This window comes from Pipra filicauda, unplaced genomic scaffold, assembly GCF_003945595.2.
Source record: "Pipra filicauda isolate LSUMZ 115617 unplaced genomic scaffold, ASM394559v2 scaffold262_size1072369_pilon, whole genome shotgun sequence".
Classification (NCBI taxonomy): domain Eukaryota; kingdom Metazoa; phylum Chordata; class Aves; order Passeriformes; family Pipridae; genus Pipra; species Pipra filicauda.
The window spans coordinates 613,672-634,235 of record NW_024104379.1 but is presented as its reverse complement, the minus strand read 5'-3'; the positions used below and the strand labels follow the sequence as shown (position 1 = coordinate 634,235).

Genomic DNA, 20,564 nt, shown 5'->3' with positions numbered 1-20,564 from the left:
CTTGAATTCAGAAAAACCCAAAACCACACATCCAACCTTGTTTGGATCAAGAGCTTGAAGGACTCTGGAGACAAGGACTGAAAGCTACAAGTGGCAGAAGGCAATCTTCCCATTGTGAAGCAGAGTGCAGATAATGTGGAAAACTCTCTGTAACTTCTAATGAAGAACCTGTGTCAAAACAACCAGTCACCCACCAATGAACAGATGCCCACTGAGCAGGTCTGGTGGAAAAATGAGTAAGAATTAGGCTCTAGACACAAGATCACTTTCCTGCCCCAGCACACTCTACTGAAGTCAGACTGAGGTCCTACACATCCAAGAGCAAAGGCCATGGGAACTTTGGCTGCTTAAAAAACTCGTTTAGCAGACAGAAGACCACAGGGCTTAATCATCATCTTTCAACAGCAGTAAATATAGTTTTACAATTATATCCATGCACTTGATTTTTCAGAGATGCCAGCAGCGTTATATTAAAAAAAAAAATGTTTGGGCTACTTACAGGCACAATTAACTATTATCCAAAGTACTCTGTATGCCAAAAAAACAGACAAAAAAATGCTAAGGACATACCAAATTACTTCTGCAAGATTTTTTTACTATTTTCAGTATAGTCAGATGAATTCAGGGCATATTTTTTCAATTCTTAGTTACCTATTTTCAGACACACTGAAGCTTAAGTCATTTTGTTCACTTTCCTCATTAAAAACATACCTCACAGAACACAAACCTAACATAGGAAAGTACACAGGAAACTTTGCTATCTCTCCTGTACATCTCTGATTTGTCGGGTAACACTTTCAATCTAAAGGTGGATATTTCTAATGGGATTCACTTTTTCTTTTTTTTTCTCCCCCACCTTTCAATGAAGTGGTGAAATGGAGCCCCCCAAAAAGCCTGCTCTGCTAGTCACAGCCAAACCCTTTGTCAGCAGTTCCAGCCCATTCCTCACAAAAGGATGCCCTTACAAGGTGAAAGAAACAGCAAGATTTCCCCAGCTAGTAGTCAACCCTGGACCGTTCCATTGACAGTGGCAGAAGAACAGTCACACAGTGACAGACTTCAGATCCATCCAGCCCATTATCTTCTTTCTAACAGCAGCAAATCTGTGGAAGAATGCAAGAACAGGGCAAATGTTCACTGGTTTTTCTCTAGCAAACTAAGCCAGCTGATGTCATAACTTGCAAAGCACGCAAGTTGTGGACAAGAGTTGCAATGACAAGTTCTTCATTATATGAAAAAAAACCCAAGTAATAAAACCTGCTTTTTTTTTTCATACATGGCACCCAGTTATTTCATGTGTGCATCCTAGTAAGTGAAAATGGGAAAGTTCCCTATTTTAGTTCCCTTACCATCCAATATTCTGTGTGCTTGTCATATGCCTTCACTCCTGTCAGCCCTTTTTGTAAGTGAAGATTTCACTTCTTTTCATAAAGAACCTGTTACATTCCTTTCATCATCACTATTATCCTTCCCTGTACTACTGCTAGATCTGCTACAACCTTTGAAAGATACACAGAAGTACCACAGCTGTATACTCTAACATAATGATATGTGCTGATTTATTTCCCATTTCTCATTTTAAAACCACCTCACTAGACACAAGTCTGTAAGTGCTGACAATAATCTGCCTTGTACTCAGAATAATAAAATAATCTGCCTCATATTCAAAGAAAACTCCTGATGTTAAATGTCAGGGTTTGCAACCTCAAGACAGCAATTTCTAGGCTGAGGTGGCCAAACAATCACCAGCCAACTACTTATGTGAAGCTAGTTCTTCCTCGTGTCCACCTGCTCAGCAGTATCAGAAAATAACTGAGGATATTCATTAAACATATTCTTCACCTGAAATACCTCACATGAGCAATTGCTTTAATTACTAAAGGGATGAAAAGTAATTACAGAGGAAAATTCTGCAATCTCAGTCTAGGCAAGAAATACCCAAGGGAAAGTCATCATTATAATATCATCCATGTGTTGCAAAAGCCAGTTGAGGAATTCTTGGTGCCGTTGGCTCCCTTCTATCTAAAGTCTTGCTAGAAGTACAGGGCACAGCCAGACGACCAAGTACCTTCCCTGCCTTGGTTTTGAACATGACACATATGGGTCTCCCACCACAGATGCGTCTCCTTTGAGAAACTAGAAAGTCAAGATCCCTTTATGGTATAGTGGATGAGTTAAGTATGTTCCAGTACGACAGCACATCAAGAAGCCGAGGCACGACGGTCTGTAATTAAATAATGCTTTATATTGGTTCATGACAACGTAACATCAAGGCAACAGCACCTGCCATTTTCACACAAAATAATTTACATAAACTTATTCCTCTACTTCCGTATCTCCAGCTGCATTCCATAATTTATACAGACATACAGATTCTTCCCTCTGACATTAACAAGAGAAACAAGTTGAATAATCAGCTCGCAGTATTAAGTGCATTGCATTTACTATCAAGCAAGCTTTTTTAGTTCAGCAGATGATTAATCTTCCCTCTGCGGGTAGAGTACCAGGGGATGCAGAGAGCTGACAACTGCTCTCGGCTTCTGGCCATGCTCTCCATACGCTTACCTTGCAACAACAGCATTTGTTGGATCCCTCCAAGAGCTGCTCTAATTCATTAACCCAGCAAAAGAATTGGACAGTTTTCTGCCAGGTCAGTGAATTAAAGTGGCTCACGTAAGGAATGCCAGAGCCAGTAAATAGGAGTGGGAGTTTGCGCTTGGAGCCAGATATCTCTTTTCTGACAGCAGTGAATCTTTTAGATCAGCTCAGCTGCCAGAGGTACTGCAGCCTAATTAGCATCTCCCCTTGCAGCTAACTATGCTGGGTGTCTCCATTAGGGATAAGAGCACTAAAGTAAACCAAGAAGGGGGAAGGGGGAAAAAACCAGGCAACCCAGCACTGTAAGTAGTGAAATGCAGAGTGTCAACTGTTTAAGAGACAGGCTGCAACAGGCAGACCAAGTAGGCCAAATATGGGCCGGTACCTCAGTCTATTTTTAATCCAGTTCTTTCAGCTGTGCTTTGGGACAGTATCAAGAGAAAGGACAGATGCCTGGAGATGAAGTATGAGAGATCTGCATGCCAGGCAAGAAACAAAGCCCCACAGATGAGGCTTGATCCTAAAATAAAAAAAGATTCTAAAATATGAAGTTGTTTGTATTACACTACCTATTGTGTCAATTTCTTTTCCATGCCTCTGTTCTGAAAGCTCTGAATGCTTTCCACTACACTCACACTGCCAGAACCAAGCTCATCCTTAGCTGGTGACACCAACCAGTCGTTCCCCTTTGCTCAGGGCTTTTAGACTGCATAGGAAGGCATGGACTTTGACTCTCAGAGTTTATTTTACGTAAGTTCACTACTGAGATCTTTGACCTCAGGCTTCCAAATCACTGTCTATTAACTCAAACACCACCGCTAATTTCAAATCATTCAATCTGACTCACCCACAAGAATCTGCCAAGTTTCTATGAAAAGGTGCTCCCACCTGGTGTGTTAGGGACCTTGCTATAGACCCCTTCACACTGCTGTGTAGCATCTTACCAACAAGATTAAATTGCCCTTTCCATGAGGGACCCCTAAGCCACCCCATGTTCTTTGTTACTTTGGCTATTATCCTAAAGGCTATCCGCCTGAAAAGCAGGAAGGCCCCACCATCTGACCACACCTTTTGCTATCTCACCCTGTCCCGCCAACTGGACCAAGCACAGGCCTTGTTCTTAAAAGCAAGCAGGGAACTTATCTGTCTGGCTGAATGAATTTCTGAATCATCCCATGGGAGCACAGGCTTCAAGTCAGCAGCTAGAAAACCTACTGGTTGTTTGGTCTGGGGTATCACCTTCACACAAATGACAGCAACTGTGCTTGTCAGTCACAATAATGAGAGGGAAGGCTCATACCTCACCCCTGATGACTTTTCACTCTATTCAAGTTAGCACTTTTGTTTGAGTAAGATAACAAAATGGTGAAAGGAAAAGATACCTTAAAGCATAGCAGTCTAGTCCACATGGACTGAACATGTGTATCCAACAAGCAATAACCAGTGCATGTCATGGACAAGGTGCTTGACATTACCTGTAAATGTTTAAGGTGAAATACCCAACCTGTTCTGCTGTATATTTTAATAGCACGCTTTAGCCTGACTAACTACTGAGCCTTCTTCCTTCCCCTAGATCCTACATCATTAATCAGCATACTGAGATGGAGAAAAGTTACATGGAATTACATCCCAAGGCAGCCCACAGAATAAAAATAACTTCATACAGAAGAAGTCCTCTACAAAAAGATAAGGGGACTTGGAAGATCCAGAATGCAGTGGATGTGAAAGTGGCATGTGAAAGGCCCTTGGTTGAGGCACCTTCCCCCCTCTCCCTCCTTGGATTTCTATTTGTGCCACCATCTGGGATCCTTTGGGCTTGATGAGTCCCAATCACAGCAGTCACAGCAACACTGTGCCCTCACCCTTTCCCAGCCAGCTGTGGCCCTCGAGCCTAACTCTGCACGCTCAGCTCACACATCTTTAACCACATCAAATGGTCACACCAGATGTGCCCACCTGTTTCCAACAGCCAGTACAAGTGTTGTGTGTTATTCAGCCTGTTTCTTGGATAAACCCCTGCCAGTCAGGCTCCCTCTGCAGACTCCTGGCAACACCACTGCCTCCCAGCAGTCTCCCAGCAACACTCCCTCCGCACAGATGGGCTCCCAATCCCTCCTCATAGGCTAGCCACACGCTGTGGGCTCCTTGGAGCCAGCTTTAGTTGATAAAACACAGAGCTCAGCCCTGCAGAGCCACCGAGATGGCTCCTAATATGGAAGAGAAGCAGGAAGGTTGGCAAGAACTTACATTCAAGGTCAAGACTCACATCATTTCCATTAAAAAGAAATGCTCCTAAGCTCTGGACAAGGATGGGAACAGCAAAAACACATGGGGAAAACCACTGCCCTGTTTTACTCCCTATTTCCAGCTTCCCCATCCAACCAGCAGTGCTTGAGAAAGTTGCTTGCTGGAGACAGGCAGCCCAAATCTTACGGCTTGGAACGACATCGGACAATCTGGTACTAAAACGATGACTTGCATTTCTGCACACTGCACCAGCTCTAAGTTTTATTTCCTGCCTGACCTCTTCTCATCTACGTTTGTGTTTACAGAGTAAGGCACTCAAAGTTCCTTTTACACACTATCAGTGTGCCTTACAGGGTTTGTACTCTTTTGCTTCTTCAAGATGCTGAAGTTGAGGCATTCCCAGGATGAAATCAAAGATATCTTCACAAAGTCATGACCAATAGAGCCAAGCCACTGCAGTGGAGCAGAGGCACACACCGGGAACTGTGCACACACGAGCTGGCACTATCAGTTCTTCCAACTGTTGGCACTGAATTCATTCAGTACTTACCAGGGAAAAAAATAATCTCTACAAGCCAAACACCAACTACAAGTAAAACTGAAAGCATTAACAGATTAAATCCGCCCCTGAGCGCCGAAGGCTCTCACCATAAGGCTCTTTATTAGGAAGTTAAGTCTTAACAAGTGGCTTAAGGGGTGGATAAAGCTTTTCCTGGGATAATCTGCCAGCATGTTGCCCAGTGCCAGTTCCAGGCCATGGGAAGAAGAAAGTAAAAACACAGAAGATGCTAAATATCTTGGTTTGGCAAATGGATGACCAGTAGCTAAAAGCTCCTCTCCTAACTTTGCCCTCTGAAGCTCCCTGCCATCTTCAAAAAGTCAAATAAAAGTGATTTTCTACTCTGGTAGTTTCCTGGAAACAAAACCACATTGGGATTACGCCTAAAATGCATGTGCTCACCCTAATTCTGTGTACCATCAACCTTCCAGAGTTTGCCTCCATCATGTTTATTTGAACCATTTGCCAATTAACACAAAGTTATTAACACTTTTATAAAAGACTGTCTTTGGACAACACCACCATGGTAACAACATCATGATTTCAAATACTACTTTCCTTTTTTTTTTCTTTGCAGACACCAATTCACAAGGGGAAAGATGGAAACCTAGTAATGGAAGGTCAGAAGCCATGTTTTGTTTATAATTCTCTCCTTTTCAAGTCTACTGCCGATTTGCCGTATACTTAAGAAGGAGCAATCCAATCAATGTCTGCTTTTCCCCAAAGCACTGTGCTGCTCTCCTGGCTCTGCACCCTTGTGCACTTACTGCAAGAGATCCGTTCTGCGTGCTGGCCGTGTTCGTGCTCTGCTCTCCGTGCGGCTGCGTGCTTCCGTAGAGTGTCAGATTGTGCTCGCTGGTCTGGCCTGCATAGTCCTGAGTGTGTGGCACCCCGTACTCTGTGGGAATCCCATTCTGTGGGGGTGGCGGAAATGGGATTGTGGTGAATGGCTGCACCATTGCATCAGGAGTTGCTGCTGGCTCCTGGTTACCCTGAAGAAAGGAAAAGGAGAAAACAGATTTATACTACAGAAGATAGATCGAAACGTCAGCCCGAGAAACAACACACACGTGTACATGTGAACATCTCACGCACCATCACCATAATATTGCACAGTCTTCTATTACCTGTTCTATCAAAAAGAGCATGCCTTACTCCTCTGAGCCATGACACTGTTTTCTTAATCTTTTCAGAGCAACTTTTTTGCTAATGGCTGGCGCACGGAGAAAAAATTATGGGGTTTGCAAATTGCATACCCCTGTGATCTCACACAAAGCTTTACACACAGTAAAGCATTATTTTGGAAGGGGGAAGAGACACTGAAACATTGGAACAGAGAAGGAAACACAGAAAGAAGATTAGGCTTCTTTAATATCCCTGAAAGTACCGTAACTGGGTCCATCTCCTCCAGCCTGACACTCATTGCTCTGCTCACAAGCAAGCACATCATGTGGTTCAGAGCATGACTCTCTGTTATGTTACAGTAATAAAAAGTTTACTTTTTCAAACCCATCTGTGCAGATGCCCCCTTCTTTGCTCTGGCAGCACTGAGTACACAGCACAGGTGCTCAGGTATCAAATGCTGGAATATCCAATTTCCTGCTTACTGGCCACGTAGAAGACACCAAGGACCTGTAGGGAACTGAGCTGAGATTGCAAGCCTGGAGCACACTCACTCTTTCCCATTCCTGAGCATCCCTGCTATCACACAAGACATTAATCACCCACTCCTCCCTTAGCTTTGGGTATCCCACAGAGACCTCTGTGCTAGGATAGTGAGCTTTTTAGAAGCTTTTAGCACTGTCTTAGATGTTGCTGACACCAACCAGATGACTCAGAAACAGAGACCTGACCATGCAAAAGAAATCCCAAAAAAACAGTAAAAAAATGTTACACCATCATGTCAAAAAAACCACAATAAGCAAACAAAAAAGCATGCAGCTCTGCAGCCTCTGCAGGGATCTCACCAAAGGGGGAGCAGGGAGCTGCATTCAGCCACCTGGGGTGAAGGAGAACAGCCTTGACATTGAAGCCCAACCCTGGGAAGCCCAGGCTGCTGCACTGCTCCTACTGCTTCATCGCCACAGCAGAAAAAAAATCCACAGAAAAGATTTATGATAGGAGGGCTGTTTGATTTATGTGCATGTCAACAGACTAATCCTGATTTTAAATTTTGGCTGCTGTTCCAGCCCTGGGTCCTCCCCCATAAAGTCTGGAGGTGCTCGAGCCTATTCTAACACCAGCATGCTTAAATCAATGGAGTAAAAGCGAAACAGACCTTATCCCACGGGTAGGAAAGGCAGAGTGGGAATTACCAGGCAGCCTTTCAGCAAAGAGCACGCAGGACCTGACAGACCTCCAGTGAAGCTGGACAAACCTCTAATTCCTTTTATCAGCCTACCTGCAGCTTTCCCTTCCGGGCGAAGGAAACAATGATAAACGCAGCACACCTCCAGCCAGCACCGGGTCATTCAGACACTGGCTGAATCCCAAATTTGCTCTGACATTAGTCTATCTGGTCTGCCTCCCCTGGGGGCCACGTGGCCACACGCTCCTGCAGCTGGGGAGAAGGAGAGGGAAGGGCATTCAATACCACTTAGCAGAGCCAAGCTAAAGCCTTGGCCTGCATCGGGAACGGACCGTTTCATTAACTCAAGTCCAGCCACTGCAAAGCCTTGCTGCCTGCAGAAACACAAAACTCTGCAGCCTTATCTGAGAAAGAAAAATTCAGGCACGCACGCCAGCCACGGCCAGTGCTCAGTTCCTCGCGGGCACTCCCCCAAGCCGTTGCAGCCCTGCGTCGTGTGCCCGCGGGTCTGCAGGGGTTTTTTCACACACCAAGCACATTTTCTGAAAGCAGAACAGGATATTTTAGTTTTCTCCCCCAAAAGGAGGGTAGTTCCACCAGCACTCTGCTTCTGCTCATTCCTTTGCCATTCTCAGCTTCAAAGCAAGGCACTTCTGACTCAATCTAAACTCACCAAGATCTGCAGAGCTGAGTTCTGAAACGGGAGGCAGGAGAGGCAGAACGATGGCTGTCCCACTGCAAACCAGGTATCAGCAAACCCTATCGCTCACTTGCTCACACTGTTTATCCCCTGACATGACAACTCCATTCCGTCCACATACTGTCTCCTTTCCATATTCTTCTGCTTACAATATTTCATTGTATTTGATTGTCCGTGTGCTACGGCCCACACTGTCTGCCCCTTTCTTACATTTAAAACAGAACTAAATATGAAATTGATTTTTTATTTTAAGTTAAAAAATTGATAGGGTAACCCCAGAAAAGATGCAGGTGCAGAAACTGCTTCAAATTTTCTCAGAACAAGCTAGATTTCCAAGCCAGTAGCATCCCAGATCAGAGGAACAAAATGCTAATTAGCCCTAAACAAAACTTATTCTGCCATCCTCTCTACAGTGCAGGGTTGCTCCCCAAAGGACACAGTCCAGCATCTTGTTTAATCTCACTCTTAGACTACTTAAAATGCCAGCCCATGAACCTTGTATAATCTTATTTTCAGTGGTTTTACCCCTCAGTTAATACTGTTCCCTACAGTTTAAATGCATTTGAACCCTTTTAAATATTTTCTTTCCCTTCTTCAATTATCTACAAATGCTTGAAGGATGAAAAATGCTTACTCTCTCTTCTGTTGCTTGTGGCATTTTGATAATACATATTTATTTTGAGTTTAATCACACCTCTCAAGCCAAAATATCCTGGTAACTTTATTTATTACTTCTCTCTGACCTTCCTAAGATTTTCAAAGAAAGGATTTCTGGTGCCAAATGAATGTTTTTAATACCATTGTCACTTCCCCCCCCCCCCCTCCCAAATCGCATTAACATGCAAAAATCATATATCTTTTATTACAAATGTATCCTTCATTTAATGTCTCAGGTTATCTGGAGATTTATCACCATTATGTTTGTCCAGGTTTCATCTTCCCATGGAGCATCTGTATCTCAAATTATTTCTCTCTTTATATGATTATGGACATATTTCCCATCTGATTTTTTCTGTAATTTTAATTTCCTTTGGTGCTTCAGAATTACTTTTTTCTCTGTTTCCACTAGTGTCTGCAGAAAAGGACTCCCAATGAGATCTCTGCAGGTTTCACAGCATACTGATATCCTCCAAACCCAGAGGAGATTCTACCTCTTCTGTTATTCTGCTAAATTTCAACATTTACACACTTCATATTTTCAAGAACTAACACAGGACACGCACAAAAAAAATCCCATTAATCTTCAAACATAGAATCTGAACTCGCTTCCCTCGTTCTAACCCACCATAGAGAATTCTGCAGTCAGAGGTGCTGCTTCTCATACTTCTCAGGAGGTACAAAGAGCACGAAGAAACCCCAAGTTTTCCAGCTGAAGGTACGTACTTGGGAGGAGAGACTCAACAGAAAGTATTTTGTCCACCCGATCCTGACAACATACCTCACTGTATTGCCAGTCCTGCCTGCTCTAGCCATGAAAATCTCTGTAACATCTACTTAAATGCAACAAGAAACCCAGATAGGTATGTCCAAGGCAATTACCATCCCCAAACACACACAAGGACACCATCACAAGACTAGGAAAACCTGGTTGCAGCTCCCCCCAAAAGCTAGTGTCATAAATTTCTGTGAGGGTATGAAATAAATCTTAACTAATGTTCAGGAGCAGACAGACACTTCTCTTGGCCACAATGCATCAGGCCAGCAGTCTTCAGGAGGGGAGTGTGATGGACATTTGGTTGCAGGAATAATTGCGGCAATTCCAGATCATCCAGTTCCCTCCACAAATTTGTGCTGCCATGCACCAACCACGACAGCTGTCATCCCATGCTCAGTCTGGGAAAGGTTGGTCAGTGCAAGTGGAACTCAGTGTAATTAACACATACTGCTTAAAAAAAGGAAAACACTTCAATAGGACACATGGTAACCTCAAGTTCCAAAAAGAAGAAGTAATTCCTGTGTTTGCTATTCATTCTGTTGCTCTACTGCCACATTCATTCACATCAGGTGGGAATTCAAAGCAGCCCTTCTCTTGCAAAATGTTGGCATCTGATTCATCAGCACTCAAGATTTCAGAGCACAAGAAGGATATGGATATTCATCTGGGCTCCCTATTCTCAGCCCTACAAAAGTCTAGTCAGGTCCTTGCAGGTGCCAGTTTTCTTCCTTAAGTCAGGGTTTTTCCTACACTGCTCATTACAAATCCGTCCCACATTTTGTTTAAAAAACAAATTAGCTAAAACAGTGACAATCCCTAATGGGGACACATTTCTTAGAGTTTATGCAGCTTTAACTTAATTAACGAACTTTGTAGCTCCAAGCTAAGCAGAGGAATGGTAAGTAAATGCACGTAGTGGTAACTTGTGGAAGGCTGCGAACTGGAGATGATGTCTCAACAAGGAGCAAAGTGGTTCAGCAAATGCAACATAGGATGAATTCTTTCAGCAGACAGCAGGTGGTGATCCAAGATCACTGCACTGGAGCGCCAAGAGCAAACACCAGAAATGCACACAAAGGCCTCCTACTTCCATAAAACTGTCAAAGATCAGTGAGTTTTGTGAAGGAGTGGTTTTGTTTTGCTCATTAGAGAAACGGATGTAATTACAGGAATATGAAAGGAGCCTTATAGCAATGCAAGTCCAGATCTCTTCTGTATTGGTACACCATAATATGCATATTTAGTAAAGCATAACCACCCAAATAAAAATTATTAACCTGGTAAAGCTAAACTGGTACAATTTCTGTACAGACATGGCAAACTGCCACGAGGTAACCCATCTGAGCTATCCATAACCCTACAATGAATCATAAGCATCACAGAAAGGTGCAGAGAAATGGTACAGCATATAAACATCAAATAATCTCTTAAAAATGCCTTTGAACTCTGCTAACCCCCAAATCACTGGTACAGATGTGAGTATAAGCCTATTAGTGGAATAGGGTTTCTAATAGGTATATCTTCACTGAACTAATTTTATGAAACCTTGAAGCAACTGACTTGCAGCTAAGGGAGGTAATTAACCTGTTTGTGAAGACCAGAGTGTTCCAGCCTACACTGTTTGCTCTCCGCACTAACCTAATCCCTTTCGTAAACAGCAAAAATGTTTGTAGCTGGGATCTGAAGAGCCTGGCACGACCGTTCAACCTGGAGCCGCTGCCCACCCTCAGCTCTGCATGAAGGGGATCCTTGTAAGTGAGGGGGATGTAGGGACCACACCGTCTCCTTTCTACAACCCAGCTCGCAGCCTCCTGCCAGGGATGCAAATGTGACACACAGCTCTGGTACAGGAAGCAAAGCACTGCTCCCCAGCTGTACACAGGCGAGAGAGACAGGGTTTACAATACAAGGCTCCTGCTTAGGAGCAAAAGAAATAATAATAATAAAAATAATAATAGGCTGGGGATTTTTTCCCCCTCCCCTTCTCACAGGTGAACAAAAAAGCTGCTCTAGCAGGGTCCTCTTCTCAGCCTCTTCCAACACAGTCTCCCTTCCCAGTTCTGAGCTGCAGGTTCAGAGAGGATCTGGTTGGAGCTGTCACCATCCCACCTCCAGCTGCGCACTCCTGCCCTCTTCTCCCTGCCAGCCTGCCCACTGCTGAGCCCTTTCAACACATATCCCAGGGGAAAAAAGAAAAATTACTCACTTTTTGTTGTCAGGTTAGTTTTGTTGCCACTTAAGAGTGCTGAAATGCCTTGGCAAGGAGCTAGAGGAGAATCAGAGCCAGAAAGGACAGGGGGTGGAGAAGCTGGGGAGGGAAGGGCCATGGGCACCAGCTCTTGGATGAGCTCAGGCTGCCAGGGAACTGCAGTCTCCAGAATGCATTAACCCTCTCCCCAGGCAATCCCACAATTTGCCCACTGATAACAAGCAATTTCTTCACAAATGGGAATAGATACAAACCAGAGTGAACAATGCTCCCCAGACACACCCGAACTCCAGCATTATCGCTTCCAGAAAAACAGAGGCTGGGGCATTTCATTACACCAAAGAGGAACCCCACCCTACACTGGTAGCTCTCACAGCACATAGAACCTAAGCTTTAATTTTTAAAACTGTGCTTTTGCTCTTTAGGGCCATGAGGATACTCAAACACAAGGGAAAGTGATGCACAGGATGATGAAGTGATGGCTTTCCAACTCCCCAAACACCCCAAACCAGTGTCTTGGCCACACCGACCCTGCAGGTGCCCACAAACACCATATGAGCTCTCTATATAAAAATGCAGCAATAACACTTGCTCCATCATGGCCATTTCATTACAGATTAGCTTCTGAATGGGAAGAGCGGGTAAAATGCCTACAGAAAGGAAATCTGGAGGTGAAAAGCATATATACAAAGGATATAACCATCTCACATTCATCTTTGTACAAACCTGTTCCTGGATTCAGAGGGGTATGTGACCCTAACCTGACACCCACAGTCCATGCTACAAAGGCATTTCTGTAACTCCAGAGAGCAAGACTGGCATGCCTCTGTGTCTGGCGACCGAGACTGATAAAATCAACACTCTTTCTTGGTGTGGGTTGATCATAAAAGCACCTTGAAGAGGATCACGGTAATAAGAAGTTTTGTATTTCATCTGCACATCTGGAGCTTGATCTTTGTTTGATCTACGACACACTGGGGTAACAGAAAAGGATGTTGGATTTTCGCTTTACTACCATGGGCATAAGAGCAATTCCTCCTGAATCCTCCCAAAAGCAGGGCTCTATCTATAGGTAGTTCTGCAAATGTCTGCTGGACTTTTATGCTAGTTCTGTTAAAACAGAGAAAAGTTCATATGTATTCCTTTCTTTTTTTTTTTTTTTTAATTTAAATTGGATGTAATCATTTCGGAAATGCTTTTTGCATTGGGCTAAGTTAAGCCTCAATAAGCTAATCTTGCACCAAAGGGGAAAAAAAAAAAAAGAAAAAAGAGATGCCTGCACTCAAGCTTGCGCCTAGCTAACCATTTAAAGGCATGTTTCCTTCAATTTCCTGGTGCAAGCTTGCACTAGATTATCTAATCTTGCCCTTCCCTCTCCTAGATATGTAAAGCAAAGGAAGAACAAGTTATCTTCCAATACACACTCTATCATTCCATGCCACCAAAAACTGTTCTGTAAAATAAAGCAGCTGGCCTTTTTTTTTTTTAATGCATCTAAGAACTTTATAGAGAAGAAGTTCAAGCCCCCTTCTGTAAGAAAGGATAAAAGAAAATTATAGTCTTATCTTACTCTTATACACAGGAAGCACTCACTCATCCCCATGCTACCATCATGTCCACTAATGGCCAACTTTTACTCTATCGCTCTGCACAAACACAGGCTCTCTCAGTGCTGAATGCATACACACTTGGTAAGAAGCCCTTGGGCAACCTGCAAAGAGGCTTCCTGTTGGATACAGCCAAAGCTTTAGAGTTATGCAACATTAATAAGGCCCAGGGCCGCATCTACTTACCAGCCTAAAACACAGTTTTCAGATTTTAAAAAGCACTGATTTCTGCTCCTGAAATCTACATTATTCCCCATTCAAAAAAAAAAAAAAAGTTAAAATGTTACTAGCATAAAGACATCCCAACAAATGCTTTCAATCAATTCACGCTCTCTGGGGCTGATTAGAGAGAATTGTGTTTCAAGAGACGACATTGGGGTCTCAACATCTGTTTCCATTCCATATTAGGAATGAAACTACCTCTGAGAATTATTGGGGAGAAGGGGGTAGGGGTGTGGAACAAAGGAAAAAGTCACCAGGATGGATATATCTTCAGCAACAAAGCCAGCAAGTAAGAAAAAAGCTCAGGCTCAATTTTTTGTTCCATATTGGTCCTTTAGCACCTCTCCTGGCTGTATTCTCCCCACCTCTGCAGTATTCCAAGTGACTGTTTTCCACTTCACATTCATAGTCAAACATTCTTGGGGGAAAAAAGATTTCCATAAGATGACTAGCTTTCAACAAATCAGCATGAAAATAAAGTCTCAAAATACTACACATCTAGTCCTATGTTAATCCAGCAGGCAACCAGAGCAGCAGAAGCATGTCCCACACAGGGGAGATTACTCTACCATCAGGAAAAGGCGCTTAAGTTTCTTCTGTCGGACTAGAATTCAAATGAGTCACAGCTAAGAAACAGTGTGCTGCAGATGTGTCACGTATGTTTAATCCAAACTAACTGTGATTAGCTATTCAGCAGATTAGCAAACCAATCACACTTTCAGCTGCATGATTGCAGATCCTCTCTCAGGGAAGCAGAGGCCAGTGGTGGGGAAGGAATGTGCTAACTGCTCTTTCAGGAGTGTTCCATGGTTGCATCAGGGTATATGAGCACTCATGGACATGACACTTTAAATGGCACAGAGGATTTTCCTGTGCTGGTTTTCTGCCTTACTCTCGATGCTAACCAGTGGTTTCTGGTGCTGCTCAGAAAAAGAAGGGCTACAGAATATGAAAATATAACAGGGAAGAAAATCCCACCTGGTGCCATGGTATCTCTTGACCAGGCTGTCAGGGTAGTGTCACATCTACTGTCACCTCAGCTAATTCTGCAATCAGATTGCTTGCTTCAGACAGCTTTGTTTCAAGGAAGACAGTAACCCTCCAGATGACATATTTCAGAAAACCAGTACTGCTTCTCCAAGCCCAATCAGGTACCTGGTGCTGGACAGATAAGCAATTTTTCATCCCATGTCTCTGCTCTGCAAATGGACTATCATCATGTATCTGCAAGTACACCACCAAACCCCAGTGAGTGTGAGGAGTTATTCCTGCAACGTCAAGAATTCAAACGGCTTTCCTGACTGTTTAAATCCTCGTGAAGCTCATTCAGCCCCTTACAAAGATTTGTATCTACTTTAGTCACAAGAATTTCTCAAATCGACACAGCTATCTGTAATAGACTCTCCCAGATCTCTCTCTATATCCAGTGCTCTTTTAGGAAGGATTTTGAAGATCAGTTTTGGTACCAGGCTTTCCTGTCCCCCTCTTCCCTGCTGTGAGGGTTATAAGCTGAAGGCAGTACCGAGCTGTGCAGAGGTCTTGCTCTGAGCTGACTTGGCTCCTGGAGGAAAGACAAACCTTAAAGCCCTGTCTGGCAGCTTCACTTATACTGCACTTATACAGGCCCCTTCAATTCCCCAGATTTCAGTGGCCAGCAGGAAAGTCCTCCCGCCTGCCTGCGCTAATTCCAGCACCGCACAGGAAAAAAAGCAGCCCTGCCTCTGCTGCCAGCGTAGGAGGAGGAGGGAGGGAGAAAGCGCTGGGAAGGGGAGAACACATCTGGAATCAATTGGAGAGCGCCGAATGCCTCGGAAAGAACTGCAGAGCTGGCAGAAACCATAGCGAGGAGCCACGTGTTCGGACGTGACTACGAGGCAAAGGTGGGGGACGAGACACATACAGCATACTTAAACACAAAACCAGAGCTCCTCTTGGGGCTCTTGGGGGTTTTTTTGTGCAAGCAGCTAAACATCTCAGTCCTGTCATATTTTCACTGCCCCTGGCCTATCATGGATATGGTCAGAATTCCATACAGAAGACAGGAGATGAGATGAGGCAAACGGGACCCATCTGTGACTCGAGTACCAGGACTCAGTCACGCAACAGCAATATTATATCAAGCTGCTCTCAGGGCACAGGACGGAGGAAGTCTGTGACTGACTTGGCACATGTTTGAGAACAGAAATTTGCCGGTTTAAAAACGCAGATTTCTTCCCACAGTTACTTTCCATTCCAGCAGTGCATTCTGCTATCTCCTGCTACTCATTTGTTCCAAGAGTAGTTTTCCATTTTTCAAGGAAGCCTCCACTATGTGTCCTGGAAAGCAGAGGTTCTGGAAAGGAGCAGAGAGTCATGGAGAAGCAATTCACCAGTGCAGCAGCCTGGCACAAACAGTGACTATAGCTGTTCAGATATATTACCAACAAGTAAGATGTAGGAGGCACTGCTACTTTGGTACGTGGCCTTGGCCAGATGAAAAATAAGACACATGCTTCCATATATGAATTTTAAAAACAGAATTAAAAAATTCGAAAGGAACACAAAAGAGCCACAGAAATGATGACAAGATTGGAAAAAGCCATATGGCTGTGCACTGAAAAACTTGAAAAGCCCAATTTATTTTGCTTATAATTTTTTTAAAAAATTAAGTGGCAACTGATTATTTTGTGAAAGTATATTAATTGTGAGGGGGGGAAAACCACATGTTTATAATATTTAATCTAATTTAAAAAGGCATCAAGAAATAGCCAAAAGCTGAGACTGATAAATTCAGCTCTGGTAAAAGACACCATTTCATTTTGTTTGCTGATTTCTAAATGACGGTCATTAAGTCGGCTGCTGAGAAGGACTCAGTCCTTTCCATCTCTTTGCGCCTTTGTGCTGAAAACATTATGTCACTCAAAACAGAGGTACCTGAGTAAGACATAATGGCCCACACCACATGTACAGCCAAAAGAGGCTATCTAAAGCCAGATCTATAGGACAATATTCTGGAAAGCTAACAAGAGCTGGTGGAAGTCAATGCACATAAACGAATGATTAAACTCAGCATACACATTTATATGCAAAATGACTTCACCTTATGGAGAGGAAAAAGCTATTGAAAAGTATAGGTGCAGTTTTGTGTACCACCTAATATGATAAACTACCAACTGGCCTCAGAATCAGTGGCTCCGTTTCCCTCCCCGGCTGTTGAGAGCTCTTGTCATGCCACGGCCATTGCCAGAAAATTAATCCAAACAATAGTCATCTGTTTGGTCATAAACTGAACTGTCTCGCTTTATATCTGCTTAAGCACGATGCCCAAAGTGGTGAGGAGGCTGAACATATGGCCAGGGCAGAGAGACGAGGGGGACTATTCTTCTCACAGCAGCCCACAGTTACGCTACATTAAGCGCAACTTGAAAATGCACCTGAAAGCCACTTCATACAAGAACAAGAGGCTACGTGGACATTTAGCATATGTTACTGCCACTACCTGTTTCACTTATGCTTAACTTCTAAAGCACGCCCATGTAAGCCAGCACAAAGCTGGTTTGTACACAGTGAATTTGTCAAGTATCTCAGGAAAGATTTCCCCATTGTTATAAAATCCTTTTAAAGCCTCTTTCCCCCAGGCCTTCCAGCTAATGTATGTTTACCAAATTCCTGCTGTAACCACAAACCAGTATAGACTTCTCCCCTACACAGGCCACCTGCACAGCTGAAAGGTAAAACTCGAGGTCAGCAGCACATTTGACCACCTTTCAGGTGTCTTCTCCCGGGCTGGGTGAGATTAACGCAGCTCCTGTGGCCCCCCGCTCAGCAGTACCTTTGGAAGAATGCCCTTCTCCCTTGCGACCACCACATCAATGCTTGGTCACATAAAGCGTGTGTGGGTCTCATAGTAGTGATATACCAAATATTCACATTAAACTACTGGCAGTCCCACTTTTAAACTGCTCTATTTTACTAAAGCTTAAACTGATAAACCTTAAAAGCTAAACTGAGATAAGGGCAATCCCGTTTCAGTGGCATGCCTGTCAGCATCTGCAGCTCCCTTAATACATTACTGCAAAGGTTCCCATGAAATTTACCCCCCTGCATAATTCCCAGCAGATCTCCACCTTCCACAGCCAAGTGCATTAAAGATACTTCTTTCTCCCTCCTCTTGCACCTATGGAAAGACAAGAGCACAGGATATGCAAAACTTAAACCCTTTCAGCCAGTCGGTTTGCCCTTCTGTACATCCCCTTTCACGCACACAGTGTCAGGCTAAACAAAGCCGCTCACTCCAGGATACAGGCCTGGAAAAAAAGCATTAGCATCTGGTAACCAAGAGCAGCACCCCAGCATAAGAGCCTGAGAGCAAATACAAGTCTCTGGCACGAAGAGGAAACACCGAGATGTACGCCTGACTGCTCCTGTCAATCTTGCAGTGGGGGAATGCCCGATTATTTTTTTTAAATATATTTTTATCATATTACTGAAAGAAAATACCAGGGACTGCTGTGGCCCCTGTCCCTTGAGGCTCCACTGCTGCCATCAGGCTGCACTGCCTTTGCAGCGATGAATATTTAAACAGGGCAATAAATATTTCAGAGCACATTCATCCCAATGAGAAGTCTACTAGCACAAGAGAGCTGAGACAACCACGCAGAGCCGGGGCTGCTCCCTGTTCTGCCTCTCCGGTTCTCACACCGCCTGCCCTCCCTTGGCCTTACTTCCCTCCAGACCTCAACAGAGAGCCTCAAATATTCACGAGCACAGCTCCGGTTACTTTACAAACAAGCAGAAACACCCATGAAAAAGTAAAAAAGTGCTCCACTTTTCAGAGAGGTGCAGAACACAACGAGTGCATGCTTTGCTTTCACCTCTTCTGGGCTTTTGGGTGCTCGCTCTCAGGAAGAAAATAATTTCCTTGAAGACTCCACAGGATCTTAAATCTTTTAATACTGCACCTCAAAAAAGCAAGAAACTAAGAGCAACAAAAGCCAAAAGCTTGACAGCACCCAGTCGAGCGAGAATGCATGACAATCTTCCTCTTCCCCCCACAACTCCCTCCTTAATTTCAGTGGTGCATTTCTCCGGTGCGAGCAGCTCTGCTGGCCTCTCAGTGGGATGCTAACAGATGTACACAACTTGGCCATCACTGGCATGAATAAAATTGGCTAGAAAACAGTTTTAGGACGTAATAGAAAATGCATTCATTTACTCAGCTATCACCTGCATGCCCTTCATGTACTGAGGGCTATTTCGACTGTCATAGTGATAAAAGCTTGGGTTTTTAACTAGGACCTTAGCTACAGTCTCGCTTTTAAATTTTTGGGTTTTAAAGACTATTTCACGGGGTAACTAAAATTTTGCAGAAAATCAAAATCACATATAAAGACACTTATTCAGGATCAAATTTATAGGGCCATGAAACCTTTGGCCAGAATCAAAAATTATGTTTCATAACAGCTTCCACTGCGTATCTCTCTAGATTCAAAAGATCTGAGATATTTGCTGTTTACACAATACATGGAGAAGGCTTCAGAAAATGGGTACGGCTACTCTGAGTGAAAGGAAGCCAAAAAGACACCCTCACAAACAGCAGCCAGCAGACAAAGGGTTATCTTAAATGACAGGCACAAGCTAGTCTTCCCTGGCTAACTGAGCTGCACCAGGACATCTCCTTTCCAGGTAAAGACCGTAAAAAACAGTACATAGAAAGAGTCACCTCTGCCTTTCTTGGTACCCATGGACCATCTTTTAAAAGGTGATGGTAACTAAGCTGCAATCTCAATGTATCACATGCTGTCCAAGATGCCTCTCGGACTGCGCAAGAACACACTTGTCATACCTGGATCCTGGCCCAGCTTAAGGTACAAGCTGGGCACCAAATGGTTCAGCCCTGTCACGGCTTAGGCACAGCAGGGAGCGTGCAAGGGTATGCAACAACTCAGCAAGGTCTGCAGATGCACAGTCTTGAATTAAACTGTTAAATTCCCCTGCAGTCTCATTTCAGCTGCTTTTAGTCCTTTGAAGGAGAACAGCCAGGTCTTTGCTTTGCGCAGAAAGGGCCCCGCAGCACATCAAGAGTGAGCTTCCTACGGCAAGCCAGAGCTCCTGTTATTTCATCCCTGGTCCTCATAGCCAAGGGAAGAGACCAAGGCAGGACCCAAGTGCTGCACAGCCTGCTTGGGATGGTTAGTTTCTTATTAATGAAATTCTCTCTCATTCTCCTGGTCTGTGGCACGAAATGGCTCCAAGCTGAAGTACTGAACTGTACTTCAGTGTTGAACTGTCAAATAGCAAAACCTCTTTCCACGTCAAGGAAGAGCAGCTGCCTACCAAATAGGTGGATCAATCACCTGATGCCACCCTCTGTCCCTTCTGCTCCTGAAAGAGCTGTAGCATCCCTCCTTCAAGACTGGCGATCGGCCATGCCACCAAAAAGATGCTGTTTACATTAAAAGTATAAAATAGCAGTCACAGCAGTGTAATTCAGAGAGTGACAAAAATCCTGCTGCTTTGCCAGCAGTGAGTCCTGGGATTTTACATCTCTGCTTCTAACCACCACCCCAGTTGCCCTTTATATATCACTGAAACTAAAGGATCCAGTCAGAAGTCAGACCCAACCTGACCCAAAAAACATCTTGTACTTTCCTATCTTATTAACAGACCTCATACAAAGATAGAGGAAAATTTCTCAGAA

General features: G+C 43.9%; 1 protein-coding gene across 15 annotated transcripts in view; it reads right to left on the bottom strand.

The window, feature by feature from the left end:
- RBFOX2 (RNA binding fox-1 homolog 2) overlaps positions 1–20,564 on the bottom strand; it is a 167,237-nt gene that overhangs the window by 49,192 nt on the left and 97,481 nt on the right. For all 15 annotated transcript variants that reach the window (XR_003539652.2, XM_039382257.1, XM_039382263.1 and 12 more), the window contains one exon: positions 6,172–6,396. Coding sequence is in view for 14 of the 15 variants with exons in the window: in XM_039382257.1 (XP_039238191.1) it covers positions 6,172–6,396 (225 nt within the window). In the remaining variant the exon portion in view is untranslated. The remainder of the gene's footprint in view (positions 1–6,171; positions 6,397–20,564) is intronic.